We start from the raw sequence: 12,260 nt of genomic DNA, 5'->3' as shown, positions 1-12,260 counted from the left end.
CATGTGGCCCGCTTTTCCGTGGCACCCTGACTTCACACATTTGGTCTGTAGCCTTCATAAGTATCTTCGCGCTTGTCAAACTGTGCCTCTGAGTTTTGGTTCGTAAAATATGGTTGTAGGATAAAGCTTTATTTTACTTATGTCTTTCTCCGACCGTGATCATGTTATGCTCACTTCTCGTTTCAGTTGTTTCATGAATTTCTGGAAGATTATTTTGGGTGGAAATTTTAAAGCCGGTTCATCATTTTAAATTTGGCATAATATGACCACTTAAAGGAAAATTGCAATGATATAAGTTGTGATAGACAACCGTAGCTGATGACTGGAGAAACACACCTGTAGGAGATACCCTTCATGTCCAAATAGCAAAGACTGCCTCATTTAGAATGATTGGATGAGAAAAGTCTAAATTATAAAATGTTTGGAAATAATAAATTATTTAGAAAAAATGAAGTTTCTTTTTTTTTTTTTATTTTTCAAAATTTTATTTTTTGAGAGGAGAGAGACAGAGTATGAGCAGGGAAGGGGCAGAGCTAGAGGGGGACACGGAATTTGAAGCAGGCTCCAGGCTCTGAGCTGTCAGCACAGAGCCCGACACGGGGCTCGAACTCACTAACTGCGAGATCATGACCTGAGCTGAAGTTGGACGCTTAACTGACTGAGCCACCCAGGCACCCATGAAATTTCATTTTCTTAAACTGTAGTATGTGTAGGAGATAAATGGTTGCTTATAGGCAGAACCAGGTAGGTTAATGAAAAATTGTAATTCACAATTATACAGTCTAAAGATTATTTAACAGGTGAGAGTTTATTTTACATCCTAGAATTTGAGACTATTTGAAGAAAGCTTTTATGTATTGAAATTTTGGTTTGCAATGTCATCCATGTGCAAAGTCCAGATCCTTTTTAGTCTTATGAGAGTAATTGCTTATTTGTAATCTTGCTATGTTGCATGAAAATTAAGAAGTTTAATTCCTTTACCCAACTGTCAGGCTAGTTATTCCTGGAGGGCAGCAGACAATGCTGCTCATTCTTGAGTCTCTAGAACCCTGTCCTAGTACCCAGCACATGGTAGACACTCATACGTGTTTCTGGAATGCATGGATGGTTGAAGGAATGAAGTAATAAGGACAAACCTTTTGTATCTCATCCATCACAAAATCATGTTAGCTCTGGCTTTAAAATATATCCAGCGCATGATGACTGCTCAGAATCTCAGCCTGGTTCGGGCCACCATCTTCCCTCACCTACGATGACAGGACTGGGATGATGGTATCCTACCTGGTCTTCCTGTATCTGCTTTTGCCTCCACACAGCGTCTTCTGCACATAGCAGCCAAAGTGATCCTTCAGAAGTGGGATCACAATACTCAGCACCGTCCAGTGATTTCCATCTTACTCAGGAGTAAAAGCCAAGTCCTTAAAATCCCCTACAAGGCCCTGAATTTTCTCATCTGCCCCCAACCCTGCAACAGCATTGATTCCCTGAACTCATCTGTTTCTCTAGCGCCCGCCTGCTGTGCTAGCCACTCTGCCTTTGTTTCAGTCTCCTGAATATGCCAGGTATTCTTCTACCTCAAGGCCTTTGCATTAATTGTTCCCTCTGCCTGGAACACCCTTTCCCCAGATATCTGTGCAACCCATGCCCTCATCCCGTTCAGTCTATCTCAATAAGAATGTGAGCTACTAGAGGGCAAGGTTTTTTTCTGTTTCCACTGTTACCATCCCCAGTGCCCAGAACATTGCCTGCTACATAGGGACACTTACATATTTGTTGGAGAGAGGAAGGGTGCAAAGGAGCAAAGAAGGAATCAGGACGGCGGTGGCATGGAGCTGAAGTAAAACTCATGGCTGTGAGCGGTGCCTGGGTGGGTCAGTGGGTTAAGTGTCTGGCTCTTGATTTCAGCTCAGGTCATGATCTCAGGGTTGTGAGATCGAGCTCCACACCCAGTGCAGAGCCTACATAAGATTGTTTCTCTCCGGGTGCCTGAAGGACTCAGTTGGTTAAGCATCTGACTTCAGCTCAGGTCGTGATCTTGTGGTTCGTGGGTTCGAGGCCCACATCAGATTCTGTGCTGATAGCTCAGAGCCTGGAGCCTGCTTCAGATTCTGTGTCTCCCTCCCTCTCTGCCCCTCTCCCACTTGCACTTTGTCTCTCTCTCTCTCAGAAATAAACATAAAAAAAAATTTTAAAAAAAAAGATGGTCTCTCTCTTTCTCGTGCGTGTGTGTGTGTGTGTGTGTGTCTCAAAAAAAAAAAAAAAAAAAAAAAAATCATGGCTGTAAAGATTTGGCCATAAAAGCCAGACTGCTAGTCCTGTCCAGATCTTAGATGCTACACCCGAGAAGGGCTCTAAACTTGACAACCTTTCTGATAATTTCTCGTCGATACGTGTTTCTAACTTCTACAGTTATGTCTGCATGTCTTTCCTCTTGCCTTGGAAAAATGCCTTTGCTGTAGTTCTAATTGACTCTCACCTGGCACCGAAGGAATGTGACAAATGACATCTTATATATTGCCTTAACTTTCTGTGCTCTTTGTAGAAGCTAGATTGTTTCTCTCAAAAGCCCGCTCGAGCCCCGTCCCTGCAGTGGGTGCTGTTTCGCTGACAGCTCCCTGGCGTCTGCTAGTTGACTGCTGTTTACCTTGATAGGCACTGTGCTTGCCATCCTGACCGCCCCTTACCTGCGGCTGCCTCTCCTCCATTGGGCCTTTATGTTCCTCCTCTTGGTTTCTCTTTCGGATTGCATGTTGCTTCAAATAAAATTGCTAACAACATATGGCCTGTTATGATTCTCTTTTCCCAAACTCTGCCATTTTGTGTATTTGTGACACACTGCAGATTTTGTGAAGATTGCTTCATAATATTTGTTTTCCATCTGCTGCACTCTATTTGGTATCTTGCTAGGATTTTTTCCTCCATTTTAAGTGACATTAACAAAATCCAGCCAGTACATAGACTTTCTGGTTCTACTTTTGCTTCCCTAATGTGCTGGAAAATCATATTACTATGCTCCAGGCAAGTAGAGAAGTCTGGAATTCTCATTGTGAACCAGTGTATCAGATCTATCGCATGCAACGCCCCCCCCTCCCCCCTTGGTCATATCTAGTAATGCTTTTTTGGTCAGATGGTAAAGAACCTCTGTGGATAAGACAAAAAGTTCAGATTATTTTTTCTACTTCTCATCACTTAGTACTACTACTTCCTCGTGTTCTTCAACAACGTTATTTATAACCTTGAAACTCTTTGTGCCATGTTAGTAAATTGTTATGATTGACACTTCTGTTTAGTGTTCTTTCTATAGCTAATCCAGTTTGATAGGCAAATAGCCAGAGTGTCTGCTGGAATGGCTATGTGTGTCCAACTTTTAACAGGGAAGTGTTTTAAGTTACTGTTATACCATATTGCTTGGTATGCCTTTCTACTTTCTTACCCTCCAATGACTTCTAATACCTGTCAATTTACTGTCTTTTATTTAATTTTTTTTTCCAGCTTTATTGAGATATAATTGATGTATAGCATTGTGTAAGTTTAAGATGTACACCCTGCTGATTTGATGCAGTTATATGTTACAAACTGATTACCAGCACCGTAGCAATAGCTAACACCTCTAGCCTGTCCTATAATGACTGTTTCTTTTTTGTGGTGAGAACATTTAAGATTTACTGTCAGCAACATGCAAGTGTATGATACAGGGTCATTAGCTGTAATCCCCATGCTCTACATTAGATCCCCAGACCTTGTTATACTCATAACTGTAAGTTTATACTCTGGCAGAAGCTCCCCATTTGCCCCCAACCCCAGCCCTTGGTAATCGGTAATCACACACTCTGTTTTTTAGGTTTGGCTTTTCAAATTTTCACATATAAGTGATATATAGTATTTGTCTTTTTCTGACTTAGCATAGTGCCCTCCTTGGGATTCATCCAAGTTGTTGCAAACGGCTTTTTCGTGGATGAATAATATTCCAATGTATATATACACCATATCTTTATCTGTTCGTCTGTTGGTGGACATTTAAGTAGTTTCCATATCTTCACTATTGTGAATAATGCTGAAGTGAACATGGAGGTTCATATATCTCTTTGAGAGAGTGATTTAGTTTCCTTTGGATAGATGTCCAGAAGTAGAATTGCTAGATCACATGGTAGTTCTGTTTTTAACTTTTTGAGGAAACTCCATACTGTTGTCTGTGGTGGCTGCACCAGTTTATATTCCCACCAACAGAGCACAAGGGTTCCCTTTTTCTTTTTTTTTAAAAAAAATTTTTTTTTATGTTTATTTATTTTTGAGAGTGAGAGTGACAGCATGAGTGGGGAAGAGGCAGAGAGAGAGTGAGACACAGAATCCGAAGCAGGCTCCAGGCTCTGAGCTGTCAGCATAGAGCCTGACGCAGGGCTCAAACCCACAAACCACGAGATCATGACCTGAGCTGAAGTCGGCCACTCGACCAACTGAGCCATCCAGGCACTCCAAAGGTTCCCTTTTTCTACACATCCTTGTTGTCTCTTGTCTTTTTTTTTTTTTTTTTTTTTTTTTTTTTAAGTAGGCTCCACACCCAGCATGGAGCCCGACGTGGGGCTTGAACTCACTACCCTGAGATCAAAACCTCAGGTGATGGTCTTGCAGTTTGTGGGTTTGAGCCCCACATCGGTCTCTGTGCTGTCAGTGTGGAGCCTGTTTGGGATTCTTTCTCTCTCTCTCTCTCTCTCTCTCTCCTTCTCTCCCTCCCTCCCTCCCCACCCCCACCCCCCCTCCCCCCCCAAAAAAAGACCTACGCTGAGATCAAGAGTTGGACACTTAACCGACTGAGCCACTTGGGTGCTCCTTGTTGTCTCTTGTCTTTTTTGATGCAGCCATTGTGATGGATGTGAGGTGATAGCACATTGTGGTTCTGATGTGTACTTCCCTGATGATGAGTGATAGAACATCTTTTCATGTGTCTGTTGGCCATTTGTGTGTCTTTGGAATGTATTGTCTTTACAGAGAAGTGTATTCTCACTTTAACCGTCAGGGCAAATGGTATGACTGCCATCATGGGGGTAGGTAGCTTGGGTTTTGCCTTTTGGCCAGAATCCTCAGTCTTCTCATAGGTGTGAGGACTTTCCAACTCAGTCTCCTCTCTGACAAGAATGGGGTCTCCATGAAAACTGATCACAAATAGTACAGAGTCTGTCAGTCCCCCGAAGAGCAGTTTATAAAGAAAACCGATACTTCGTAAAACAGAGGTTCTTATTAATCCATAAGAACCATTAATTACTATGTCATCTAAGTCTCATTTTATCCCCAGGCTTATCACTTCTCGGCCTTTTGGCTAAGATCAAGTGAAGTCTCATTTTATCCCCAGGCTTTATTAGAATGCTTCTTTCAACGTAGCCAAAATCTTTTCCTTGGAGTCAGACCCCTTGTGGGACATCTCCAACACTTAGCACTAGGCTGGCTATTCCGGCCTTTTGGCCTCTGCTTTCTGTCCACTTAAAGCCAGGTGTCCTTATAGTATTTCATGGAACTGCTAGCCAAGAAATTATTCTGGTAGCTGACTTCCCTCACAGATTTGTTTTGTTTTCCCCTGAAATAATCCCTTAGAGATTTCATGGAATTCCAAAATCTTCTGTTTTAAGTAGCCTCAAGGGTTCAAGTTCTGGCTTTGAGGACATAGACAATCTTTTATTGTTGGGTTCCTGATTGAGAGAGACTGTGATTTAAATGATTTTTCTGGAATCTGTGCCCTTGCTTCACAAATTATAAAAAGAGTTTTCACCTGTTTTATTAAACGCCAAACACTTCCTCATCCTGTGTGAACAATACCTTGTAGAGGTCTTGTGTATATTGAAATTTGAATGTAAACAGTTCCTTTGTAACCACGTCTCTGTAGCTAGCTGTGGTGTAGACGTGAGAGTTACAAAAAGTGACTTTGTTCAGGCTGGAAATTTTTACCAAGTTCAGGACTTTATCAAGAACAAATCATTGTAGCCCACATCTAAACAGAGAATTTGACTTGGTTTTAAAACAGAAATGTAAAGTGTTTTCATGTGTGGTAGTATATAACATTATGTTCCTTTATACTGTATCTGTTTTTCCCCCCTTTGTTTCCTGTATTTGTAAGAAGAATCTTTTACTTAACCTTGAAAATACTAGTTTCTAGAATTTATGTAGACACTCCTCCTGTTTCCAAAACTAGAATGGCATTTCTTTCCCAGTTTGGCTTTTAGTGTCTGCAAAAGGAAGGAAGGAAGGAAGGAAAGGAGGGAGGGAAAGAGGCAGAGTGGAAGAAGGGGGAAAAGAAAGGAGGAATTAGGTTCCTCTATGGTCCCTTGCACCTGTAACATTGTTAGGCCTGTGCCTTCTTTGTTACTGAAAGTGACCGCCGTGTGTCTTTTATACTAAAACAGGCAGTCTTTAACAAAGTACAGTAGTGACTCTGGACAGCTCCTATTTATGTAGATATTTAAACAGTGTGACTTGATGATACTGGTTTACATTGAATTGGGGAACTCTTTGGGAATGAACTACAATCCGGGATCCAGGAACAAACACTTTGGAGAGAAACCCCAGTGAGAGCAGTTGGCTTGGTCACCGAGCAGGGCTGGCTGAACTGCTGGTTTCTATCGCGCTGCCAGACAGATTGCTATTGGATGCTGAGGAGAAAAAGGAAGTAGCATTTTGCTCTGAAACAGGCTAATTAGGAGAGAATACAAGCTCCCTCCTAGGGTTTCCATGACCTGGCCGCTGAGCAGAGGAGCATCTTCAGAACTGCAGCTGGATGGGAGGGAGGGCCCACTGAGGTGTGGTGGGCGAAGTTCCACATGCTGGACTGAACCGCCCTGTCTTTTCAGTAAGAGTCCCCAGAGCATGTCACGTAAGCTTATTCTCTTCGGGACCTGAGATTTGTCAGTTTCTGCAGGCCTGGGATCAGGTTCTCTGCATCTGATCAAATCAGCAATTAGATACTCAAGAGTGACCAAAAAAAAAATTAACAATGCTGATTGTTTAACAAGCACATCGGAGCTCAAGCATCCAAATTGAGAGAGAGCCTGCCCTTCTCAGTTGTCCCTAGGGAGGCTGTGCACATCTTCCAGCAATGTCACTATTGCTCAAGATGTTTTTGGCATTTTTCTTTCAACCATACATTTAGAATCGATCGCATAGGCTGTTCTATCGACAGATCTTTATCTTCAGAAGGATGAAGTGGCTAACTAAATATTTTAAAATACGCAAAAGTTGTTCTGAATCCTGCCTGGTAGATAGTGTAGGCAAGTGATCAGGTAGGCAGTTCCAGTTTGGGTTAAAAATGAGATCTGATGTTTCCACGTGGTCTAACTTTGGGTTCTTAAGGCAGTTTTTGAAGAGGTATTTCAAAACTATTTTGAACAGGAGAAGCATCATTGAAATGTTTCTGGGTATGGCTGCTTTGATGATACGTTTATTCAAATGTATACATTCTGATTATGTATTTTGTAAAGTCTAAGTATCCTCTAGTTTTAGGACTATCAAATTTTTTCAAAATAGCATGAATGGCCACTTGAAGCTTACTTGCTATGGTCAGGGTACCCAGTACAAATGAAACTCTTCAGAAAGAGCAAGTGAGCCACCAGATAGAATGGGATGTGGGGATAACTGCGTGAGAGTTGCCTTGCAAGGTATAACCTTCTGCTGAACTTCCCACTCGAAGTTCTTCTGTGAAAAGGGAAGAGCAATAATCAAGTCATACTGTCCACATCGTGGGATGGAGGTATGGCATGGGAGGCACAAATCATCGTGCACTGTGTGTAGTAGTATTCAGTACATGTGAGCCATTTGCATCGTGCTGCTGTGACAGTGATTGCTTGCCTGGGAGAGAGGAGGACTGGACAGGTGAGGGATAGGGTGATGTGTGGGAAAAGAAAAGTACTGAGAGTAGAAAAGACCTATAGCCTCCCTTCAGTTTTTAAAGTTCTCCACACCAACCCTGTTTCGTCATACTCCAGTGACACTTTACCCTGGATACATGTCATGATTGACAAGCAGAATTTTTCTGATTTTCAGCTGCCCCTGAAAGTTTTAGTTCTTTATCGGGGCCCTGTTCATATTCTGTACACACACACACACACACACACACACACACACACACACACACACCCCAACTGAAAAACAAACCAATAACCTCAACATCCTCAAAAATACAGTGTTGAAGCTTTGGCTGTCATGTTGTGAAAAGCAGTTGTATTATGTTCCTGGCCAACATGGTTTTTGTACATTTAAAAACTGCAGGTCTTATCTTACCCAATGTTTCCTCTTCAACAGATGAGGACGAGGACGGTGATCGAATTACAGTGAGAAGTGATGAAGAAATGGAGGCAATGCTGTCATATGTAAGTATACTACAAATGAGGACTGTTTTTTAAAACGTTAATGTAGTTGAGGTTGCTGCTTCTTGGCATGGGGAAGATCTGAAAGTAAATCACAGTTACCATAACATTTTTATGTATGATATACAGGGTTTTCAAGGATTTCCTTACATGAAAGTTAAGGATGTTCTTTTCAAAAGACACTTACTGATCATATCATGAACATTAAGAATAATGCATCTTAATGACTTTTGCATTAGGTATGGTGCAGACTAAATGGACTATCAATTTCCTGTATTTTTTATGCAGTACTTAAAGTAACGGCTCATTAAAAATGAACCCCTGGGCTCTAAAAAATTTTTCAAAATCTACTTTCAACTGGAGATCTCTTTCACCCTTCCAAACAGACTATGGTTATAATGTAGCTGCAGGCTTGGTATGGATACACGGTTTAAAAATGTATTCTCAGTTATTTTATGCACTAAAATAACTCTTCCTCCCTCCCTCTTTCTTCCACCCCAGAATGAATAGGGTTACTTACTGACTCAAAGTGATTTGAATATATACTGAATGACTTTTATGTTTCAAATTTCAGTGAACATTTGCGTTAGTGTTTGTCTCAGGACTGAAGTAGATAAACAAGAGAAAAGGGTATATTTCTAAAACTTTAATACTCAGCTTGACAAACACTGCTATGATGAAGGGGCATTGCTTTTCTGAGCCCTGATTTATGCTGTCTTCTGATTTTGTTTTATTTCCTCTTACTCATTTTTTTCTATTTTATCTGAATTTGTAATCTGTTTACAAAACCTTCTCTAGTGGCCTGGTGGAAAGAGCGCTGGACCCGAAGTCAGGAGACCACTGCTCTTCTCTGGCTTGCTGGCCTTAGGCAAATCACTTAACCTTTCTGTGCTATAGTTGCCTCATCTGTCAATTGTGGATAATAATACTTGTCCTTTCTACTGCACAGGGTCATTGTAATGATCAAATGGGATAATAGATGTGAAAGCCCTTTGGAAAGTTAAAAGTTCTATACAAATGCAAAGTAGTATTCTGGTGGAAATGATGGAGTCAGGGCCCTTGCTGGTCAGTGAGACTCTAATCTTAGCCAGCAGTGAGGCTGTAGGTTTTTGATGGACCTCAACTTCAACCAGGATATTGTTTCATTGTGATGAAAACTGTAAAATATCTGTATGGGTTTCCGCCAATAGTTTTAATTTAGGGTAGGAGGAAAGAGAACAAGAAGGATGGCATGATTAACAGAGCGTTGCATTCAGACCAGCACAGAGTAGGAAAAGTCAATTTCCCATTGACTTCCCATTAACTTATTTGAGAGTCTTTGTGCACTGAGAATTTAGAGCAGGGCTCATCAGTACCTTGAAGGGCAGAGTAGGGTTGTCTGCTGAAATGTCTAGCACTGGTATTGATAGATTGGCTAACTCTCCTGAGAATGTGACATGCTTATATTTAGAAAACACACACGTACAGATGGGTTCTAGTTTTTTCACATACATCCATTGCAGAGAGTACATTACTGACATCAGTGTACTTTTATTATGTCTCTGACATAACCACACGCAAAGGTGTGCTTTCAAAAGCGTTCTTTTGGGAAGATCTGACAAATTGTGCTTTGTGAGAAATGTTACTGCATGTGACCACAGTGATGATAATCATTTCTGTTTCTAAGTGCCTACTATATATATACTAGATGCCTAACGTATTTTATTTTCTTTGGTTTTAATAATGACTCTGTGAGGTAGATACTATAATCCCTACGTTTTAGCTGAGGAAGCCATGGTTAAGAAGTATGCCCAAGGTCTTAGAGCTAGCATGAATGTGAATGTGGAGTTTAAGTCCAGCCTCTCCTTATGCGAAAGCTCATACTATGGAAGGTGTTTCATGCTGTTTCTGTCCCATCCACCTCCTTGCACATTAGTGTGGGAATCTTTCTGTCATCCTCGTTACTAAATTCTGAATGATTTGTGTGTAGGGCGTACCTTAGTTGAGCTATCTGTAGTATATATTCCTTTTGATTTATGCTTATTTTTTCAAATGCAGTATTTATTTTTGTGTTGTAGGAAAATATTAGAGTTATGTAACTGTCCTTAAACTTAAAAGTTTCTGAGATTTCTTTAGAGCCACTTTTTAGTCTGAAAGAAATCATCCAGCTCATTGACCTCCAAATCTGTGGATTTTGTGAATGAATCAATTTTTATTTTCGCATTGGAGGGCAGACACTGGCATTGTAACCTTTTGTTTTGCCAAATAAACACATTAACAAAATAAACTAATAAAAATTGCCTACTGTTAACCATCATTTTACTAACAAATTGAGTCATTTAAAGGTTAGAAATGGTGGGCAATGAATAATCTCAAAAGTTAAGGTGACCATTAAAGTGAGTCAATTTAGGGGCACCTGGCTGGCTCAGTTGGGGGGGTGTGCTTGTGGGTTCAAGCCCTACGTTGGGTGTAGAGATTACTTAAAAATAAAATAAGATACAATAAAATACAATAAGATAAAATAAAATAAAAATAAAATAAAATAAAATATAAAGTGAGTAAATTTAGTTTTAGGTAAAACGCATTACATTTTTTTTTCTTCTTATTTTTTTAAATTGAAGTATAGTCAGCACACAATGTTATATTAGTTTCAGGTGTACAACATAGTGAATTGATATTCTTCTTTATTATTTTTCTTAATTTTTTAATGCTTATTTATATTTCAGGGATAGAACATGAGCAGGGAAGGGTTAGAGTGAGGGGGAGCCACAGAATCTGAAGCAGGGTCCAGGCTCTGAGCTCTCAGCACAGAGCCCGACGCAGGGCTCAAACTTTCTAGCCATGAGATCCTGACCTGAGACGCTTAACTGACTGAGCCACCCAGGCGCCTCAATATTCTTTTTTTAAATAAATGCTTATTCAGTTTTGAGGGAGACAGAGAGTGGGGGAGGGGCAAAGGAAGAGGGGGACAGAGGACCCAAAGTGGGATCCGCACTGACAGCAGCACGCCCCTCGCGGGCCTCGAACTCATGAACTGTGTGATCATGACCTGAGCTGAAGTCGGATGCTCAGCTGACTGAGCCACTCAGGTGCCCCAATAGTCTTTACTTTTAGTGGATGGCGAAGACGTTTTTATGAATTGGCAGTGGCCCGTGCATTGTGGTCTGGCTGATCAGGTCCAGGTTTTCTCGTTAATTCACTGAAATTTATAGCCGGCAATCTGAAGTCCTCAAAGAATTTTAACTTATGTTCTTGTCTTCTGATTCTAAATGTTTGAGCAAAATCTTTTTAAATGAAAATGAAAATATCCCCAAGAGAGATAATAAGCTTTAAGTCATTTAAAGCCTAAATGGATTTCCTTTTCCTCTTATCTGTTGAGATAGCCCTACCATCCTGTACGCTTTATGTGTTCTGTTTATGTAGAGTTGGGCCCTGAATAAACATTTAAAAAGTAAAGAGTAGGGGAGCCTCTTCCTCAAAAAGCACACAAAACATTGGTTGGCTGCCATTTTGATCTGTCTTGGTTCTTATGATTGAAATTCCTTTGGGTTCCAGTTTGTCCTAAGGAGAACCATTTGGGCCTAATGTCACAATAGATTTTGGTTGAGGGGCGCCTGGATGGCTCAGTCGGTTGGGCGTCGGGCTTCGGCTCAGGTCGTGATCTCACAGTGTAGGTTTAAGCCTCGCATCCGGCTCTGCGTTAGAGAGTGGAGCCTGCTTCGTGTTCTGTGTCTCCCTCTCCCTCTCTGCCCCTCCCCCGCTCATGCTCTGGCTCTCTCTCTCTCTCTCTCTCTCTCTCTCTCTCTCAAAGCTATATAAACATTTAAAAAATTAAAAAAAAAAAAAGATTTTGGTTGATAGTCCTCAGTCGCTGATCTGTAAGGAAAAACTTGCATGGTCTCTACTCTTTCGGTTCATTTTGGCCCTGAAAAA

General features: G+C 41.0%; 1 protein-coding gene across 11 annotated transcripts in view; it reads left to right on the top strand.

Moving 5' to 3' along the window:
* MAP2K5 (mitogen-activated protein kinase kinase 5) overlaps positions 1-12,260 on the top strand; it is a 277,056-nt gene that overhangs the window by 14,602 nt on the left and 250,194 nt on the right. For all 11 annotated transcript variants that reach the window (XM_045449315.1, XM_045449319.1, XM_045449320.1 and 8 more), the window contains exon 3: positions 8,284-8,351. In XM_045449315.1, the coding sequence (XP_045305271.1) occupies positions 8,284-8,351 (68 nt within the window). The remainder of the gene's footprint in view (positions 1-8,283; positions 8,352-12,260) is intronic.

The sequence above is a fragment of the Leopardus geoffroyi genome, chromosome B3, assembly GCF_018350155.1.
Source record: "Leopardus geoffroyi isolate Oge1 chromosome B3, O.geoffroyi_Oge1_pat1.0, whole genome shotgun sequence".
Taxonomy (NCBI): Eukaryota; Metazoa; Chordata; class Mammalia; order Carnivora; family Felidae; genus Leopardus; species Leopardus geoffroyi.
Note: the sequence above shows the minus strand (reverse complement) of the source record. Positions and strands in the feature narration are given on the sequence as shown.